At 36.5% G+C, this 22,361-nt stretch overlaps 1 protein-coding gene across 1 annotated transcript in view; it reads right to left on the bottom strand.

Moving 5' to 3' along the window:
* Positions 1–4,351: 4,351 nt before the first annotated feature.
* The window catches only part of PTPN20 (protein tyrosine phosphatase non-receptor type 20), a 35,405-nt gene continuing 17,395 nt past the window's right edge, over positions 4,352–22,361 (bottom strand). The window contains exons 4-8 of the mRNA XM_061634770.1: positions 21,324–21,414; positions 14,034–14,368; positions 8,663–8,878; positions 8,159–8,221; positions 4,352–4,983 (exon numbers count right to left, since the gene is read on the bottom strand). Of these exons, the coding sequence (XP_061490754.1) occupies positions 4,903–4,983; positions 8,159–8,221; positions 8,663–8,878; positions 14,034–14,368; positions 21,324–21,414 (786 nt within the window). The 3' untranslated portion in view covers positions 4,352–4,902. The remainder of the gene's footprint in view (positions 4,984–8,158; positions 8,222–8,662; positions 8,879–14,033; positions 14,369–21,323; positions 21,415–22,361) is intronic.

The following is a 22,361-nucleotide window of genomic DNA, read 5'->3' as shown; positions in this document are numbered from 1 at the left end:
CAGTCCTAAATGTCCTAAACAGGAGGACTGAGACTAAATGCGTCCACCATAAAACTCCATCTCAGCAAGGATTAGGGAACAAAACAGTCACAGATTCGGACTTGGATAAAGAGCTCTTGAACAATCTTTTCTCTGCAGCTAGTGATTGTCCGGAACTGGAAACAGTTTATAATAGCCATCTTAGATTCCTTAACTAGAGACACAGAAGATAAAAGCAAGACAAAAGAAGAAAAAACACACTTTTCTTGCAGTTCAGAATTAATTTATTATGCTAATGCAGCAGACAGATTGATCCCTTCCTGCACCATATACCCGTTTGTGGTAGTCATAGTTGGGGTAGTGGAGAGTTCTGCCTTTAAAGAAAAGAGAAAGGAAAACATTTGAAATATTATCCGTAGAACGTGGATAGTTTGCCTTAAATAGTTACCTGGATTTGTCCTTTCACATCCTTTCTTGAAGTCAGATGGAATTCTGAGAGCGGTTTCTAAAAACTGACTGTTTTGATGAATTACTGTGCTTATGCCCACTGCTTCTAGATCTGCAGGAAGAAAAAAAAATCCTATCTCTTTAATCTTTGCTGATTAAAGATTTGTGTTAAAAATGGGAAAGCTCAGGTTTTTGCCCATTTCTATATAATGTTGTTTATTCAAAGTGTCCTACCCCCCCCCCCCGAATTTCTTAATCATATTCTGCCTCACCAGATTTACTGGGATCATAATTGGGAATGTTTGCAACAAAAACAAAATATTTGGGGGAATCATTATTTTGAGGGAAGGATTTGTACCCATGTTGCCATGTTGCCAGTGGGACAATTCAAATGAGTGGTTTGCGTCTCATAAAAGAGGTGGTTTACTGGAAAGGATGGGGGCTTAGGTAACTTCCAGAGTGACATTTTATGGGAAGGATTAAAATTCATACCAGAGCATTAAGTTTGTGAAGTGGCTTAACAAATCCACACACACACATACACAAAATGTATACTTTTTTCATAGTTCAGAAAGTGATAGGGACATGCACTAAAACTTGTATAAACACTGCCTGAGTATATCAGGGGGAAGTTCATTGCCATATAACCCTCCCACAAAAAAAATCAGAACAAATGCTCAATAACTTCTGCGTTGCAAATCACAATTAATACTAATTAAACTAGTGAGCTGGAAGAACACTTACATGGTGCCAAATATGGTAGGTGGGGAGAGAGTTCCTTTGTTATCCTCTTATAGAAAGCACAAGCTGTGGAATGTTATGCACTTCAGAATTCTAAATATGGTGGCATAGTATTGAGACAATATTTGGAAAGGAAAGATGCACGGTGGCACTACAGAAAATGGCCAGTGGAGCCATTCAAATGGCAATATTTAAAACTCCTCTGCTACAAAAGACCCGTTTCTGCTGTGATTCCTGATTAGTGATGAGACATTGCTAAGAAGATGAGAGGCTTACCTTCTAATAATTTTTCCTTTTTTTTTTTTTAAATACAGCCTGGATACATGCAACAGACTTGTCTACCCAACTCAAGCAGCACAACCGTTACGCCTGTGACTCGTATTAACTGAAAGTTAATTTGTGAGAACATTAATGAATATAAATTGCTCCCAAAAACTCTATGCAGGGCCTGCACTATTTCTCCTCTAAGCAATAATTTCTTATCTTCCCATGAGAGAGTACTGTCAAGACACCAAGGAATGATCAGAGATGATGAAGACAAATGATCTGGTTTAGATGTTCATAGCTGGAGCTCCCGTGTGTCATTTTCAGTAATTGGATACAGGTGCTAGAGAAAACAAGCAACCGCACATGTGGAAGCACACATATATACACAGAGAAATTACTTTATTTCATGAGATTTTGATAACTGTAACCATTCTGGAAACGCAATTCTAGGTTTCTGCTAACCCTTGCTCAAGAGCAGGCTGCAACACTTCAGTGACGTGTCATATACGTGTAACATTATAATAAAAATAGGTTCAAATAAGTTGGGGAGCGCAGGTTGCAGAAAAATCCCACTTTCCATCTATGGAAAGTTGAGGTTTAATTAACCTTAAAATTTGTCTAATTAATATACAATTATATTGCCATTCTCCTAAAAGAAATAGTGAATGCCCACTCTCCCTTATCTTAATTCTCTTACAGATTGTAAGCATCTTGAGGGCAAGGGCTTGCTTCTTTTTGCAAAACTCTGTAAGTTACCTTACATTGATAATAATGCCCAAATAATAGGCCTAAATTATTAAATTCTCATGCAAAGAATTATTGCAATCCTAACATAGGATTTAAAGAGTGACTCAAGCATCGGATTTAAAGAGTAACCCGAGCACACATGAAAACACATTTATACTATATGTTGCACATTGTAATGTTGTGTTGGACACATGAACTGTTCCATATTATCTGTTCCACTTCTCTTTTCTTAATGCTAAGAACTGCAAATAAGACAATAAAGTTAAAATGTGTAGATTTTTATTTGAGGGGGAGAAAGTATGTTTTTGTGACCAATGAACAACATCAACCTGCATAAGCTTTATTTTCATAATGTCATTTGAGTTTTGTTCCACATGCCATCTGAGAAGAATGGCTCCCAAAGACTTCTGAGGACCATACAGTTTCTTTCTCAGTATTTTCCCAGTCAGTCAGTTCCCATTGATCTCTTAGTGAGAAAGTAGATTTTAAAGATACATTAAGTAATAGAGAATATTTTAACATAGAATAGATTTTAGACTAAGCCTTGGTTAAACTATGTAGTGGGTCTACCTGCTTTTCTAACGATTTAGTGAAATGAAGCTGTGGACGTGATCAAGCATTAGCCAATCCAATTTTATACCTTGTAGTTTTAATTGTTCTGTTGAGACCTGAATTTAGGGTGAAAAGCAATGGGTATTAAGGGAGTGATTCTGGGAATTACATTGCCATAATTTCCAGGACAGAAACATGTATTTAGTGAAAGGATTAACTATATTATTGATAGATTGGGATTTACTAGGTAAAAAGGGTAAGCTCTTCAAAGACATGCCTGAAGCGATTTTAGTTTCCATCTCAACCTAGTGTTTCTCACTACAGCAGTATGATGGTATAGCCCATCCCCTTAGATTTGTTCACTATATTAAAGATTGGGTTTTTCTTCATTACTTCTCTGGGTATGATAATAGATGAAACCTGAAACAAGAATAAAAATTGAGGGAGTAGTATCATTTGTGTTGCAGCTATGCTTGTCCATAGTTTTCTGCTGTGCAAAATGATATTTAATAAAAGATCTATGTTCGATGAAACCAGTTTGAGCTGGATTAATGATAGTGGGCATGATGTGACTAGCTTTTGGAGAAGCTTGGAAAGGAGTCAGTTTGGTTTCCCAAGTTTTCCTAATAGTGAAAGTAGCTTTCATAAAGGGATTTGTTTTGACCCAAATGAATGCAGGGGCAGGTACTTGCAGGAGAGATTCAGCAAACTCAAACGGTCCCAGAACCACCAATTCAAAGGGCCGCCAATCCAGGTTATTTTCCCCTGAGCTAGGCTGCTTTTAGCTGGGGGAAAATTATTTTAACTGGTTGAGTACCATGCTGCTGCTTCCTAAATCTCCCTTGATAATGCTCCCAGTCACAGTGTTATGAGAGATACCTGGGATTGATAACCCAGATTAATAATGTGTAGTTTCATTGTAAATCACATCACAAAGGTGTCATGGATTATAGTAGCAGTAGCCAATGTGGTGCCCTCCAGATGTTTTGTACTTCCATCAGTGCCAGCCATCATGGGCAGTGGCCAGTAATAATCGGAACTGTAATCCACAGCATCTAGAGAGCTCTATATTGTCTCCCCTGGATTACAGAAATGGAGGTTAGGCAGGTCCAGCAATTCCTCTGACAGCTCTACAAGTCTGACTGAGTTGCTGCATCAGTTATGTTTTCCATCCCACAGATTAACTTGGCATGGTGACAGCATGTGTGGATCTTGAAATGTGTAATGAGTGATGGAAGGTGCTGCTGTTTCATGGACCATTCAGCTTCTGTAGATATCAGCTGCAGGTTTGGGAACACTGCTTCAGACAGAAACTATACTTGACCATTCTCTTTAAAACATCTCACTTTTATACTTACAAAATTATGCTTTTTCCTTCATGGCAATTATTCCTCATATAGTATCTGTGTTTATTCTCCATTTATGCAACTTTGCAGGGAAAGAAAATGAGTTGCTGTAAAATTAAAATCTGATCCCCTCTCATTTTACCAAAAGGTATCCATCAAAGAATAACTGCATAAGGTGGGTAGCTAAATGTCAGAAGGAGTCTAGAAGGGAAAGACTGCATTTGATTATTACATCATGTTATGCTGTTATAGTTATGCTGTTATTAAAAATCAACCAACCACTATTTCTCCTGAATAAAAACACAGTGGGGGGAAAAATAGTGAAGATGGCTGCCATTTCAGTTTTTATTACAAAATTGTTTTCTCCTGTAACTACTAAAAATCTTTCTCACTGTTCTGTGAGTTTCACTTGCTTCTTACAGGTCACGTCCTGTCACTGATGTTGAAGCAAAGCTACCAACAATGTCCTAGTTTTCAGGAGTCATATTACTCTTGACTCAATATAGGAGCTTTCCCATAGGAAAGAAGCTGTCCCTATTCAAAATACCCAGCCGCCTCTTTTTCAGGTGATGGTCTTGTGTGGCTTAAACCTCGGTACAAATACTAGCAGAACTGAATTCAGTCACAAGCACATTTTTATGGCTAGTTATCAGACATTTGTCTACACCCAATGTGTCTACTTTGCATATGCAATGCGTTAGAAATCCATGTTTTCCAAACACTGAAATATAAAACAATCCTACTTGTCATTGACCCTTGAGCATCTTGTTGGAATGAGTTTCAAGTAACAAGGTGAATCTGAGAGATGGTGACAGCAGGGTTTTCATTGCAGTAGCTGGGAATCCATGCTCTGAATGTTCTTCAAGGCTTCAAGAGCTATTTCATAGCAAAACATATACTGCTCCTGGGCATGAAGATGGAAACAGCTAGTTACATTCCTCAGCACAGGATGAAAAACAATTAAAACCTTCTAGGTTTGGAATGCTCTACCTATAGGACTATCCACACCTCCCTCCGCTTCCCAGAATAGCGGCATTATTCTTGGGACACTTAAAGGGATCTGCCCTGTTTTTGTATTTATAATTCTCTTGAAGCAATGTGTTAACAGTCACTCCACTATCTCTCTTATAGAAGCAAATGAGAGAGACTCTGTGTGGTGAGGACAACTGCCTTAATAATGTGTGCAGCTAGAGTTCTATTTCAGTTATTATTTGTTTAATCAGTTTAACCCAAAATCCCTGAATAAGTGAGGCTGCTACAGTGTGACATGTACAGCTGGGCAAGCTTGCCACTGCTACTTCAACTAACATTGACTGAACTGAATTACTCAAACAAAACGTCTTGAGCCAATCCAAGGCTCTAAGAAGCATCCACCTGGCAAAGCACCAAGGACCTCTCCTATTGCTTTATGGGAGGATTGTCATGAAGCGTTTTCTCCCATGTTTTTGTTTAATACTAAAAGCTATGGGTTTTGAAAAACCAGTTTACAAATCCAATGAAACTGAAATTCTGCTCTCTTGTTAACTGAATAAACATACATAATGTGCGTAAGTGGGGAAGTGGCAAGTATCCATGAAATTCTATTTCCCTCACCAGGAGACCAATCTGTGTCTTGGGTTTCAGGGATTATGTATAGTGTCAAGCCAGAGACACAGAACGGAGATGTTAGTGTACCATCCATCCTGCTATGCTAACCTCCCTAAAAGGCAATCTCAGATGTTAGAAAATCCTTTCATGCTGATGATTGGGAATTCAATATCCACACAGAGGCTGCCTCAAATAGGAATGACCTCCATGGGGCAGTCTCAATATATTGTTGGTCTGACACATGTGGCTAGGCATACCCTTGACACAGAGCAGATTGGGTAATACTCCATTGATTGGGGGACTAGCTGTGAGTCTGTTGTCATTAATGGACCATTCCCTGGTAAGGTTTGGGTTTAATGTAGCTACTCCATTTTGCAAGTGCGGGAGACCCTTTAAGATGGTGGAGCATATGGAGCTCTTTCATACTTTTTGCTGTGGAGCATGTGGGCCTCTTCCATACTCCAGTGAGCTTTGGGCAGTGAAACAGGAGGGTTGGTGGCTTAGGGGCAGGTGGCATAAATCTCAGTCTGAACTTGACTGACCATGGGTAAATTTTCAGCAAACAAAGCTTACTTGATGGTGGTGGCAAACAAAGCTTACTTCTCTGCCACCATTTTGTCTGCAAGTAACTACCAAGCAGAGCTTTTCTGAGTGGTGCAAGCGCTTTTTTCATATGGCCAAGACAGCATTGCTCTGACACCCTCAGAAGCCTGCTGTAACAACTTTGCAAGGCACTTTAGGGACAAGATTGCTCAGATTCGAACAGCGTTGGATGACATTCCCAGTGGAGGCATCCAGAGCACTGTCTGTTCCATCTGTACTGGATCAGTTTTGATTATTGTGGCTTGAGGATTCTGACAAGCTGCTTGAAGATGTGTGGCTGACCACACTGACCCCCTTGACTCTTGCCCATCTTGACTTTTCGAAACTAGCTTCAGTTTAGGAGGGGTAAACACCATTTCCCTTGAAGGAGGCAGTGGTGCATCCCCTCCTTAACAGGATCTCCCTAGACTGAGAAGTGTTAAACAAATATCGCTAACAAGTAACCGTTTTGAGGCAAGGTTGAGAAAGTGGTGTCTCCAGCTTCAAACATGCTTGGAGGAAATTGATTACTTGGATCTGTTCCAGTCTGGCTTGAGGTCTGGCCATGGCAGTGGAACTGTTCTCTTTGTTCTCTCAATGGCTTTCAGTACTGATAACCATGGTAATCCTTCTGGAGTATCTCAAGGAGGTGGGGTTTGGGGGCATGGTGCTTCAGTGGTTCCACTGAATCCACAGCTACTTCAAAAAAGTAATTATGGGAGGCTACTGTTCAGCACCATGGGAATTGTCTTGTGGTGTTCTGCAGCATTCCCTCATTTCCTGCATGCTATTTCAAATCTACAGTATATGAAGCCACTGGGAGCTGTCATCAGGCAGTTTGGAGTGAAGTGCCATCAATATGAAGATGACACTCAACTACTCTCTGTTCCATCTGACTCAGGAGAGACAGTTGAGGTGCTCAACTGGTGCTTGGAGATGATGCTGGACTGGGCCAATAAACTGAGGCTGAATACTGAAAGGATAGCTGTGTCCGCAGTTCTCATGTCTGGGAGGTGGGGAGATGACCTGTTCTGGATGGGGTTGCTCTTCCCTGGAAGGAGCAGGTTTGCAGCTTAAGGGTATCCCTGAATCCACTGTCAAGTGGCGTTGGTGGCTGCCTTTCCCCAGCTCCAACTGGTTCACCAACCTTGGCGGATTTGGACAAGAGATCACCACCACACTACTTCATGCTTTGGGAACTTTCAGAGCTTCATCTGGCTACTTCATGATACAGTTTTTGATTAATGCTTTACACCTCTTTACCCTGGCTTTTGACAACTAAAATGAATAATGTTTGGACCCACCCTATTTTTTTGTGATGTGATTGTAGGTTGTTTTTCATTAGTTATTTTAAAACTGTTGTGACCTGTCCTGAGATCTTTGGGTGAAGTCCTGGCAAAAACTTAAATAATAATAGCAATATCATTTATTTGGCTTTTTAGAGAATGTGCAATATTAGGGTCAGGATCACAGTAGTCATGGGAACAGAAACAGCAGTTGAGGGGAGAGATGAGCTAGAACTAATAAGTGGCAGTTAATCTTCCCAAAGTGAAAGTGCTAGGGTTTCAATTCTGCTTTAAAAATGCAATATGAGACCTGGAATTCCTGCTGTCTGCAAAAGTATTCTGGAGAGGATTTAATTATGTTAAAATGTTTACAGCTTTCAGAAGACAACTATCTATGATGATAACAGAGGTTCCAAGGCTGAGGCTGGGTAATTCCCAGCACAAATGCAGCCTTGCTAAAGAGGCATGTCCTTGACAGAATTAATGCCCCTTCATGTGGAAATGCAAAAGTACCCAGCTTATGTGCTCAGGCTCAGAAATAGTTTGCTGCTTGTTGGTGTTGTAGAAATAACCTCTTAATTCCATACAGTTTGTGAAATGAGACAATTGGCTCGATATTCTTACCTTGGTTTGAATCATGCCAAAACGCTGTTGCCTCAGATGTGTTACAATCTGCTTGATGTCAAACTGCAGGAAGAAAGACGTCTACTTGTCTACTTATTTGCAACCCCCTGGTGACAGGCAGCCATGGGTTGCAGTGAACAATAACAGATCCCGCTTAAAAATGATGTAGTACTTACAACTTCTAAAGCAGGTAGGATATTATTATGCCTATATTGCAGATTGACAGTAATAAGAGTGTAGCTTGCCTCATGCCACACAGAGAGTTCAAGGCAATGTTTGAACCAGGAGCCAAAGGTTCAGTCGCTTGAATAAGATATATGCCACAATAATTCTTTGTCCTATATCATCATTATAACTATTGTTTTTTTGTTGCCTGTGGCAACACTCAAGTCCTGGCTCCCCATCTCCTTATGATAGAATAACCATGTAAGCAACAAATATATTGCCTGTTCTTCTCAGCAATATAGAAGGAAACTGAAGAAAAAAGAATTGTATTGAACTTACAGGTATATCTTGTTCTATGTAGCTCAATAAAATATCCACACAAAGCAGTACTCCACTCCTTCCAATCCCAGCACTACAATGTGCGATGACAGGGCCTGACTGATGGACCTTTCTCATGTATCTAACAAATTTGACAAGATGTTCTGATGATCTGGGAGTGCCATGGTCTGGCCAAGATGTAAACTGAAGGTGCTGCACAATGCGCCTCTCATGTGTCTGCAATAGAAAGATTCAAAGATTATATAATTTGAATATTAGTATATAATTAGTTATGAGGAAACTCCACTTCTCTTAAGTCAGTATTAAATTAATCAAACCAACAAAAGTGGAAGTTACACCAAAATATGGTTCCCAGGATGCTCCTAATCACACAATTCCTACCCCCCCACAAGTCCCCCCCATATACCCCAGTCTCACTGTCTCTTCCATTTTCACCTATGAAGTGGCTGGGGATCACTGGAGGCCTCTCAGAGCACCCTGAATACTGTAACAGCCAGTGTCATAGGCACCACGGAAGTGTGATTTTCCCAGGTCCAGAATCCTTAGTATAGATGTCAAGTGCTCTTGAAACTACATGTCCCAAGGCTCCCTGCATCTGTATTAAAGATGTCAGGGAGGAGGACCTGCGGCAGCAGATACAAGAGGTAGAAAAAATCTCATTTGGTTTTCACCTCCCCCAACATATTTTCTCCAGGACATGGATTTGCAAAATGTTATGTGTATGGAGATAAGGGCAAATTTCTTGTCTCCCGCTATAATGCCTATCCACAATTATATATTATTTATATGATTAGAAGTTTTAGGCCTTACTTTTCAATTTTATGACTACGACCTAGGAGACCTGGGTTTGAATTCTCACACAGTCATGAAGCTCAGTGGGTGACCTTGGGCCAGTCACTGCCTCTCAGCCTCAGAGGGAGGCAATGGTAAACCAACAGTGAATACTGCTTACCTTGAAAACCCTATTCATAGGACTGCAATAAGTCCATTTCAATTTTTTCAATTGTATGTATTTTGCCCCTCATAAAAAAGGAAGAAAAAATATACACATTGGGGCCAGATTGATTCCCCCCCCAATACATCAGTGGACAACATCCTAACAAGCAGGGTTCTATGCAGTGTTAAAAAGGGGAAACCAAATGATAGCAAATATATTACAAAATGATCACAGTATACCAAACAATAAAATCAAGAGAAAGAAAGAAAGAAAGAAAGAAAGAAAGAAAGAAAGAAAGAAAGAAAGAAAGAAAGAAAGAAAGAAAGAAAGAAAGAAAGAAAGAAAGAAAGAAAGAAAGAAAAGCTTGTGAAGATAAGCTAAAGTCCTTGGAATGTTTATGTTTAGCTAAAAAGATGACTGGGGAATAGGAGAAATGTACAGAATTATCAGAGACAGAAAATTTATCTCAGTCTTCTCTCACACAATATTAGAAATCGGGATCATCCAATGAAACTGCCTGACAGTAGGTTCAGGAGATACAAAAGAAAGTATCATGCAAGCGGTTGCTAGACGTGGAGATATCTAATTGGGACAAGGCCATTTGTAAAGAAGGCCAAAACTTTGTAACCATTCTTTTTTTTTTTTTTTTTTCAATAATTTTTATTCAGATTTTCATAAAACATACAAGACAAAATCATAAAACATTCAAAGACAAAAAACAAAATCAAAAATAGTTAAACAAAAAGAAAAAAAGAAAAAAAAAAAAAACAAAAATAAAAAATAAAGAGTAAAATATTGACTTCCCATTTGTCAAAGATCAAATCAGTTATAAGTCTATAATATATAACAATCCTGTCTCTTAAGTCATATTATAAAATCACTTTCCTCCAGTAGTTATCTTACTTAATCATCAAATCTCATAAACATTACTTTATTCTTTCCACAAAAAGTCAAAGAGAGGTTTCAATTCTTTAAGAAATATATCTATCAATTTTTTTTTCCAGATAAGCATATCGATTAATCCATCTCATTACTAATTATGATAATCTTATTGTCATAACCATAGTCAAAATAAACATTTCAATTAATCCATCACATCAGAATCTGTTAGGTTCAATAATTTCAGTAGCCATTGTTCTATTATCTCTATTAGTTCCATTTTCCATCTTCCATCTTCAGTAGTCTTGTTAAGTCCAGTAATTTCAATATCCAATCTTCCATTATCAGTATTCCATAATAATCTTGCTGTCAAAGCCATAGTCATATAGTAAGAGTCTGATGGGGATTACCTCTATCCCAAATATTTTCTTGCCATCCATTCTGAATAGGTTGCTGAAATACTGCTGTAAAATCATATCTCTGTTCTTTTTTTCAAAATACACTGGGTCATCTCTTAAAAGTTTTTCCATTGTCACATGGCTGCAGTTAATTCCATAGATTTTCTCTATATTGGGCTCCATCACATCATTCCAGTCCAGAAGATTATCCATGCCATTGATAACTTTATCTCTAGAATCTTCATTCATTTCTTCAGAGATAACATTGAGTTCCAAACAATAGATTTTATTTCTAAAGTCCATAGACTCCAAATCTTGTTCCTGTTCCACGTTGGTTCCAATCTCCGGGATCTCCTCTCTCACAGGGACCCCTATTCCAGTCTCCAGGGTCACCTCTCTCACAGGGACCCCTGTTCCAATCTCCGGGGTCTCCTCTCTCACAGGGACCCCTTCCAGGGTCACCTCTCTCACAGGGACCCTTATATCTTTAATCTCCTGCTTCATTTTACTCAATTCAATTTTCATTATCTCAATCTCATCCATTATTTTCTGAAACATAGTTATTTCCAGATTTTCAGCCACTTTCTTAATTGCCATTTTAAAAGAAAAATATAGGAAAACCACTTCTTATTTCAGCAACAATTGGGTTAATACTCCAATCTTGGTGACATCACAGTATAAACAGAGCAGACAGCCTTATCTCTCCAATAGTTAAGTAAACAAAATGCAGTTCCCAGGATCGAAACAATTAATGGCAATCGTCAAGAAACAGATTCGTCAAAATAAAATAGACCAAAAAGAGAGTAGTCTCAAAACAGTATAATATTTTTCAAAATAAAAATCTGGAATAGAAATCCCTCTTCTGTGTATATCTTTAGAATGCAAATCCAGGACAGCTTTTTGCAACAAAAACAGAGATAAGCTATTAATTAGTGCGTAGCAGAGAGAAGTTATGGCTCCCCAGTGAGATGTCAAAAACTGATCAATCTGGCAAATCTCTTTTAAACAGCAACAATTTAAGTCAAGTAAAAGAAAAATATAGAAAGAAGGGTGCTTGCCTGTTAGTGCGTTCTCTCTTAGAAGATAAGGTGAACGTTCGCTTTATCAGATAGAGCTTGCTGTTAAAAATCCGTCCCACCTTCGTCGGCTGGACCTCGTCCCATAAATTAATGAGATCTGGTCGTCCCAACAAAAATAGGCTTTGAGGTTAATCTCTTCGTTTCTCCCTACCCGGGAGAAGTTTAATCAGTCAAAAAAAAAAGAAAAAACTGACTGATATATCTGAATAAGCTTCTTTTGAGGCAGGAGCCCGTCTCAAAAGCAGGCACAGGCTAAGTCACCCTTCCCGGAAGTCAAAACTTTGTAACCATTCTGAGTACATCTTGCAAAATGCTTTTTAGGAAAAGGAGGATTTAATGCTGTGCTGGGCACAATATTGCTGGATAGGCTGAAGACTCATGGCTATTTGGCATTGCTGAATGGAACAAACTAAATTATTAGTGTTGTGAACAAATATAATAATCTATTCCAAATATTATTTTATTTATTTATTACATTTATAGCCCACTTTTCCCCATAAATGTAATATTTTCTCCAGGACATGGATTTGCAAAATGTTATGTGTATGGAGATAAGGGCAAATTTCTTGTCTCCCGCTATAATGCCTATCCACAATTATATATTATTTATATGATTAGAAGTTTTAGGCCTTACTTTTCAATTTTATGACTACGACCTAGGAGACCTGGGTTTGAATTCTCACACAGTCATGAAGCTCAGTGGGTGACCTTGGGCCAGTCACTGCCTCTCAGCCTCAGAGGGAGGCAATGGTAAACCAACAGTGAATACTGCTTACCTTGAAAACCCTATTCATAGGACTGCAATAAGTCCATTTCAATTTTTTCAATTGTATGTATTTTGCCCCTCATAAAAAAGGAAGAAAAAATATACACATTGGGGCCAGATTGATTCCCCCCCCAATACATCAGTGGACAACATCCTAACAAGCAGGGTTCTATGCAGTGTTAAAAAGGGGAAACCAAATGATAGCAAATATATTACAAAATGATCACAGTATACCAAACAATAAAATCAAGAGAAAGAAAGAAAGAAAGAAAGAAAGAAAGAAAGAAAGAAAGAAAGAAAGAAAGAAAGAAAAGCTTGTGAAGATAAGCTAAAGTCCTTGGAATGTTTATGTTTAGCTAAAAAGATGACTGGGGAATAGGAGAAATGTACAGAATTATCAGAGACAGAAAATTTATCTCAGTCTTCTCTCACACAATATTAGAAATCGGGATCATCCAATGAAACTGCCTGACAGTAGGTTCAGGAGATACAAAAGAAAGTATCATGCAAGCGGTTGCTAGACGTGGAGATATCTAATTGGGACAAGGCCATTTGTAAAGAAGGCCAAAACTTTGTAACCATTCTGAGTACATCTTGCAAAATGCTTTTTAGGAAAAGGAGGATTTAATGCTGTGCTGGGCACAATATTGCTGGATAGGCTGAAGACTCATGGCTATTTGGCATTGCTGAATGGAACAAACTAAATTATTAGTGTTGTGAACAAATATAATAATCTATTCCAAATATTATTTTATTTATTTATTACATTTATAGCCCACTTTTCCCCCAAGGATCTCAAGGCAGCGTACAGACATAGTTCTCCCCCTCCTGATACATTTTTTTAAATTTTTATTACATACAAGAAATAAAACTAATCAAGAGTAAAACCCCTTCCTCTCCCACTCACTCCAGAATCACTATTCGTACTGATGATTGAATATGTAATATTACAGGATCATACAGTGTGAATACAATTAGGTGACAAATATAGGGCCAGATTAACACAGAAAGTGAGTAAGAAATGACTGATTGTGAAAGCCAAATAGCCTTGATTGCTGTAGAGAGCTCTCCCCCTCCGGATGTTATCCTTTCAACAGCCCTATGAGATAGGTTAGGCTGAGAGACAGTTCCTGGCCCAAGGTCATCTTCATGGTGAGCTTCATGGTCGAGCTGGAATTTTAAACCTGATCTCTCCGGCCCCAGTCCAACACTCTAAACACCACACTGGATCTCATATGTGCATAATATCTGCATAGATGAAACTTTGTATCTCGTAATAATCACTTTTCTTCTGCAAATTTGTGTGCCATACCTGTTTGTTTATCACTTCTATCATTCTAATGACAAAACAATCTAGGATCTGGTAGTTATCCAATCGCAGCTGAAACAGAATCAAATCCACAATATCATAGGGAGGCTCAGGCCAGTATCGATGGCATTTGGATATTCCACGCTCCATTTCTCGTGTTATCATGGCAATGACATTGGATTTGTTTTCCCAGACCATTTGCCAGAAGTCATTCATGGTTGAAGGCAGAGGTCCCTGGGTAGAGATGTAAAAGAGCTCTTCTTTCCCCACAGACATGCGGATGTAACTGGCATTGATGTAACCTTTCATCTCTCCAAGGGGAACCCGTGTTACATCATCTAGAAAAGAAGATAGAAAAGCCCTTCCAAGCACCTAGCCTTTTACACAATGTGTAAAGTATTGATGCACAAGAAAATCTTGGCATGGGGTACTTTCTAACACAATACGTAGTCCACTATTTATTTATTACCTTTATAACCTTTGCCACCCTGCACCAGTTGTACAATCCATAAAATGGCTTCCAAAGGATAGGGAGAGGTTAAAATGGTTTAATTTGAGTCCAAACAGTGATAGAATAAGCACCATCTTATCATTTTTGACAGTTGTGTGGCAACATAATGGATTTAGAATTGCTACTGCCCATGTTGTGGTTTAATTTATAAGTTTTGAGCCTGTACCTAATGCTTTTTCAGTTCCAGATATAATCTAGCAAATAATTCTGCCACACAAAACATGGCACAACCATCATATTAAGTAACTATATTCAAAACCAGGAGAAGTTCCTCTTTGTCCACTGAGCCAAATAATTCCATTTATTTTTCAAGAGTGAAGGAGTCAAGCTGATTTGATACAACGCCAACAATTAAGTATAATTATTCCTTTTTTTAAAAAAATAATTTTTATTCAAATTTTTCAAAAAACAAACAAAACAAAATAAAAAAAACATAACAATACAACAAAAAATAAAAATAAAATAGTTGACTTCCGATTTGTCGCAGATCAGCTATAAGTATATAATATACATCAAACCTGTCCCTTAATATATACATACAGAATCCCTTTTCTCCATAGGCTGTCTTAATTAGTCGTCAAATCCCAGTATCATCATTTTATTTTGATCTTTCAACAAAAAGTCTAAGAGAGGCTTCCATTCCTTAAGAAATGTATCTGTCGATTTTTCTCTAAGTAAACATGTCAATTTATCCATTTCTACTAAGTCCATTAATTTCAATAGCCATTCTTCCATTGTTGGTGTTGATTCCATTTTCCACTTTTGTGCATATAATAATCTTGCTGCCGTAATCATATATAATATTATTCTTCCATATTTCTTTTCTATTTGTTTATCCATAAAACCCAATAAAAAAAATTATGGTTTTGACTGAATATTTATCTTTAGAATTTTTTGCATCATCCTACCTATCTGTGCCCAAAATGATTTTGCCTTTTTACACAGCCACCACATATGATAAAATGATCCTTCTTGTTGTTTACATTTCCAACAAACATTAGAAACATTACTATACATTTTTGACAACTTTTCTGGAGTCATGTACCAACGGTACATCATTTTATAAAAATTTTCTTTAAGATTATAGCATAGTGTAAATTTCAAGCCTTTCTTCCACATATTTTCCCATTGATCCATTTGTATGTTATAACCAAAATTTTTTGCCCACTTTACCATACACTCTTTTACTTGTTCTTCCTCCATATCCATTTTCAGTAAGAGTTTATACATTTTCGCAATTATATTTTCATCATTTGTACACAATCCTATTTCAAAATCAGATTTACTTATTTCAAACCCATACATTTTCTTGTCCATTTTATATCTTTCTAACAATTGTAAATAGGCAAACCATTGAAAACTATATCCTTCCTTTATCAGTTTTTCTTTCTCTTTCATTATATATTCTCCATGTACATTTTCTAATAGTTCTTGATAAGTTAACCATTTCTCTTTTCCAGCCATTTCTCTTCTGTAAAACGCTTCTTGACTTGAAACACATAATGGTATTTTCGAATAAAACCTTGGTTTATATCTATTCCATATTTTCAACAGAGGACGTCTTATAAAATGATTATTAAAGTCTACATTTACTTTTACTTTGTCATACCATAGATATCCATGCCATCCCCACTTCAAATTATGTCCCTCCAAATCCAATAGTCTTTTATTCCTCAATAAGATCCATTCCTTTATCCAGACTAGACAGCAGGCAGCAAAATAAAGTCTCAAATTTGGTAATCCCAGTCCTCCTCTTTCTTTGGCATCTTGTAGTAGTTTAAATTTAACTCTTGGTTTTTTTCCTTGCCATACAAATTTAGAGATATCTTTTTGCCATTGTTTAAAAGGTAAATCAGAGGATATTACAGGTATTGTTTGAAACAAAAACATCATTCTCGGTAGTACATTCATTTTTATCACAGATATTCTACCCATTAATGACAGTTGTAGTTTATCCCATCTTAGCAAATCTTTCTTAATCTCTGTCCATAATTTTTCATAATTATTATGAAACAACTTTGAGTTTTTATTTGTCATAGTGATACCTAAATATTTCAACTTTTTCTCTATTGTAAAATCTGTCTTGTCCATTAACTCTTTCTGTTCCCTTAAAGTTAAATTTTTCACCAACATCTTTGTTTTTTGATTGTTGATCTTAAATCCTGCTAACGGTCCAAATTCTTTTAATTTGTCCATCAATACATTAATTCCTTCCAAAGGATTTTCTAGTACAATTATCAAATCATCAGCAAATGCTCTCAATTTATATTCTTCTTTTTTTATCTTTAATCCCGAAATTCTTTTATCTTGCCTTATATCTCTAAGCAGCACTTCTAAGACCAGAATAAATAAAAGAGGAGATAAAGGACATCCCTGTCTTGTACCCTTTTGTATTTCACATGAATCCGTTAAATCTCCATTAACAATTATCTGAGCCTTCTGAGATGTATAAATCGATCTAATCCATTTTATAAAATTGTCTCCAAAATCCATTTGCTCCAAAACCTGAAACATAAATTTCCAATTCAAATTATCAAATGCTTTTTCAGTATCTAAAAAAATCAAAGCTGCTTGTTTATCATTTCGTTGTTCTAAATATTCCAAGACATTCAAGACATTCCTGACGTTATCACGTAATTGTCTTTTAGGTAAAAACCCTGATTGATCTTCCTGAATAAATTGTTGCAATATTATTTTCAATCTTTCTGCCAAGATCATTGTAAAAATTTTATAGTCATTGTTCAATAGAGATATTGGTCGATAGTTTTTTGTTTTAGTTAAATCTTGCTCCTCTTTAGGTATTAATGTTATGTTAGCATTTTTCCAACTATCCGGTATCTTTCCCTCTTGTAAAATAAGATTCATTGTAAACTGTAAAGGTAGTAAGAGTTCTTCCTCCAAACATTTATAATACATTGCAGATAACCCATCTGGTCCTGGTGCCTTTCCTAATTTAATTTTGTTTATAGCTTCAGATATCTCTCTTGACGTAATAGGGCCATTAATAGCTTGTCTCTGAAAATCTGTAATTTTAGGCAAATTCTGTTTAGATATATACTCTTCTATTTTTTCAGATGGAATTTCCTGACATTTGTACAATGTTGAATAATATTGATGAAAAATCTTTTTAATTTTTACATTATCTGTCAACGTCTCATCTCCTTCTTGTATCTTTAAAATAATATTTTTTTGACGTTCTTTTCTTAATTTATATGCTAACCATTTCCCAGGTTTATTTGCAAATTCAAAAGTCCTTTGTTTAGCAAAATTTAATTTTCTTTCAATTTCTCTAACTGTCAGCATTGATACTTGCTTCTGTAACATTTTAATTTGATTTACAATAGAGACTTTAGTTGGATTCTTTTTCAATTCTTCCTCTTTTTGTTTTATTTCTTCCAAAATTAATTGCATTTTCTGTTGTTTCTTTTTTTTTAATTCAGAGTTACATTTGATAAAATATCCCCTCATAAATGCCTTACTTGTATCCCAAACGATATTTTCACTTGTTCCTTTATGTAGGTTATGTTCAAAAAACTCTTTTAATTTCTTCTTACATTCTTGTACTACTTTGTCATTCTGTAATAAAGATTCATTTAGTCTCCATCTAAATCCAAGATTTTTTTTTTTAAAGTTAATATCACAGGATTATGATCCGAAAAAGTTTTTGGTAATATATCCATTTTAAAAGTATCCTTCGCTAAAATTTTAGACATCCAAATCATATCAATCCTCGAGAATGTTTTGTGTCTTTCTGAAAAATAAGTAAATTCCTTTGCATTGTCATTTATATATCTCCAGGTATCCACCAATTCTAAATGTTCCATCAGTTCAAAGCAAATCTTCGGTAATTTACCCTGTGTCTCTTTGATATTTTTTTCAGAAAGCCTATCAATTTTTGGTGAGATTACCCCATTCCAATCACCCATGACACACCAATGATCATATGAAAACTCTGACAATTTTTCCATAAGTCCTGTGTAAAACCTTGTTTTATCTTCATTGGGGGCATAGATACCCACTATCAAAATGTTTGTACCCTGTAGAGTAATTTCAACCCCCACAAATCTACCACTATCATCCAATAATACCAATTTAGGAAGCAATTGTGGGTTAATGTAGAGAACAACTCCATTTTTTTTTTTGGTCCAGCCGAAATAAATTCTTCACCCAAATTTTTACAAATCAAATATTTGGAATCTTTCTTCTTAATATGAGTTTCTTGTAAACAAATTATATCCAATTTTAATTTTTTCAAATAATGAAACACTTTCTTTCTCTTCTGCGCCGTATTAGCTCCATTTATATTCCAAGTTAGATATTTGTAATCCATCTTTAAGCGTGTATTTTAAAATGTGCCTGATGCTCCTTTTAATCCATCATCTTCCTTCCCTTCCTCTGCATATCTTTGTTGACTTTGTTCCCCAGGAATTATATCCATATCTTTAAGTTTTAAAACTTTTCTCAAGAAGTCCCTTGCTTTTTGAACAGTATTCAATCTATATTTCTGTTGTCTGAATGTAAAAATCACTCCTTCTGGAACATCCCATCTAAATTGAATTTTGTGTTGCTTAAGTTTCTCTGTAAGGAAAGCATATTCTTTTCTCTTACGTAAAAGTCTAGTAGGAATTTCTTTCATCACCAGTATTTCCTTACCATCAATTTTAAAGGTATTTTTAAAGTGTTGTTGTAATACCATATCTCTGGTCGTCTTCTTTATAAAATGAACAAGTACATCTCTTGGAATTTTATTCATTGTTGCATATCTGGAATTGATTCTATACACTTTGTCTATTTCAAATTCCATCCTATCTTCATTCAAATCCAGAAATTTTACTAGAGCATTAACAATTTTATCTCTGATGTCTTCACCTGTTTCCTCAGGGATTGCACGGAATCTCAAACAATGTTCTTTATTTCTCATGTCAGTCACAGCTATATAGTCCAAGTTTTTTTCTAATTCCAGATTTAATATATCTGTTCTATTCTCCAAGATTTGTACCTTTTCTTTAGTGTTTTTTGCATCCTCCTTTATTTGCCCAATTGTCCCTTTAATCTCATCCACTTGTCTTTTAATATAGTCTTTTATATCTGTCAGTTCAGTTTTCATTTCCTGTTTTATATCATTAATCCCTTCCATTATTTTTTGAAACATATCTGGGGGTATAGCCCCTTCCTGTGGTTCAGTAGAACCTCTTCGCTCCTGGGCCTTAGTTGCTCTTTTAGTTGTCATTTTCAAGAGAAGCCTTTAATTTCTGTTATTAATCACTGTTCCAAAACCTAGAGGCAGTCTATTTCTTTTTTTTTCCTCCACCAACAAAAAAGTTAATATTCCAGGCCTGTTATTGTAGTCCAGCCAGCACAGCACAGTTCTTATCTACGTCCAAGAATGCAAAACAATTCTGGTTCCCAACACCAAACGTTTAGTAACATGTACGAGCAGCAGATTCGTCCAAAAAGAAATAGTCCAAGGAGAAAAATAGTCCAAAATATATTTCCATCAAATAATAATTACCTCTCATCCGTTTTTAAACTTTAAAACTCCAAATTCAGGCCAGCTTTTTGTCGTAGAAAAAATATATAAGTTGTTTACATTTTCTTTCTTCCTTAATTATATTTAAAAGAGAAAAAGTATGACTCACCCAGGTTTCTCAGTTGCTGATTCGTAAACAAATCCCTTTTATTGTAGTAATTTAAGCCGAATGATAAGATTTAGACAGAAGTAGGCTCGCTGGTTAAGGACGTTTTTTTAAGAAGAAAAAAAAACGCTTCGCTTTTTTCCAGTACAGCTTGTATGGAAATCCTAGCTCCGTCTTCAGCCGCTCGGCATGCCTTCTTATCTCAGGGCTTTCCTGATCAATTCCAGCTGCCGACAGCTCAACGAAGCCTTGTGGAAAATCTGATCGGTTCTCCTATACCTTGGAGAACATTTAAGCCAGTCAAAGTTTCCTCTTGACTGGCTTTTAACCTGAAAAAAGCTTTCTCTGAGACAGAGATCTCTCAGAGACAGTCACCAGCTGAGCACTCACTTCCGGGAAGTCAAGTATAATTATTCCTAAATATTTCAGTGAGTTGCTGACCGATCTTTCTTTTCTTGAAAGATACAACATCTTGTGAACATATAGCTTGTCAATTATTCTGAGGTGTAGCCAAAGGAATTCTGCAGAATCACTGGGATTTAACCAGTGATCCACCACAAGAAGAATGATGTCACCTGCATAGTATGCCTATTTTATGTTGCTTTTTCCAAAACATTGTAATTTGTCTAATTAGATTGGCAAGAGGTTTCGCTAATGCAAAGTGTATTGGAGAAAGGGGGAGCGATGCTGGATTTATTTGCTGCCAGTGTTGCTATAAGTAGACCTCAAAATGACCTCCATCCTCCAATTTATGTATTTGTCAGGGCAAATTACAAAATGGCTTGTTATGGTTTTTTTAAAGATTTTCACTCCTACTCTGGCTGGCCTCAGAGCTGAGTGACAGGTACACGGGCGTAATAGTTTAGGGACTAGGTTCAGGACATTCTGGAACTGGCCTCACAGGATCTCTCCTGTTGCATATGCTAGAGAGTTATGGCCACAAATAATCAAATAAATATATAATTAAATGCATACATTATGTTTTAGCTTCCCATATTAGAATGCAATAGAATTATTATAATTGTCCAGTGGAAAGTTTTAAATCACAGTTAAACCCTGGTCTTGAGCAAAACACATGGCGTTCTGTCCTCACTCGTGTTATTTGTACCACAGGCTCTGCAGACCCCAATGGTTACTTTTGCTTACATGGAAGGATATCTCGGTATCTGTTCTTTTCCCAGTTTTCTGGTGCTTTGGCAACCTGGCAATCATCAAATGGCTTCATGTGTTCTAAACTCTAAAGGAAAGATAAAATTCAACCTGCTTCATTTGCAGATACTCATATTTATTTACATATCTGTGCAATGATAATCCACACTTTTATAAAAAATATATCAAGGCAAGTATACAACATATACAAATAAAAAAATCAAAAAGGATCCATAAAAAATGTGGGTTGGTACATTCAGTGCACCCTCTCATCTTTTTGAAAAAATAGATAATTCATCTGATTGCATAGCTAGTATTCTTATTTATATTATTTTAATCTTCATGATATTTCCAAGAAAACTGGAGTTTTCTGTACCTTATTGCAAAATCAGAATATATTTATAGTTGAATACATTTTAAAATGAGCTGTTTAAAAAAATAGCAGTACTTGTCCAACTACTCTCTGAAAATAGGTGAGAAGGAAGTTCAGGAAAGAATATTAACAACTGCATTTAAAAGAAAATGTTTTAAGCTACTGTCGTTTCACAGTGGCTAAACCCATCTATTTGCATGGAGCATTACTTTTAGTGAAGAGCATTTTTACTTCGCAATTACCTAAAAAGTTCAAGCAAACATAGGCTTCAGCCTAACCGTGGTCATGGGCTCCTAAGAATCTTCTAGAATTGTAACACCATCTTTTGAGTTTCCCCAGAATCCCATCCTTTGGTCTGAGCTATCAGTGTCAATGACTTTAAAAAAAATATGGAGAAATACTGAGTGGTTCTTGTAAAGGATAATAAAATATGATCAGGTGTATCCAACATTATGAGTCAGTTTAGAACTCTTGAATAAAAAACTAACCAAAAAAAAAAAAACAATTCCCCAAAATTCTCCATGCTACTTGGGGGTGGTGAAACGGGGGTGGGAACATTTTGCCAAATACTTGGGGGAGGGTAAGAAAACTTGAATTTCAGTTCATAATTTTGAATAACACTCTCAGTTCATACTGGCAGATGAAGGAAACAATTGATTAAA

The sequence above is a fragment of the Rhineura floridana genome, chromosome 7 (assembly GCF_030035675.1).
Source record: "Rhineura floridana isolate rRhiFlo1 chromosome 7, rRhiFlo1.hap2, whole genome shotgun sequence".
NCBI classification, from domain to species: domain Eukaryota; kingdom Metazoa; phylum Chordata; class Lepidosauria; order Squamata; family Rhineuridae; genus Rhineura; species Rhineura floridana.
This window is presented reverse-complemented; position numbering and strand designations above follow the sequence as displayed.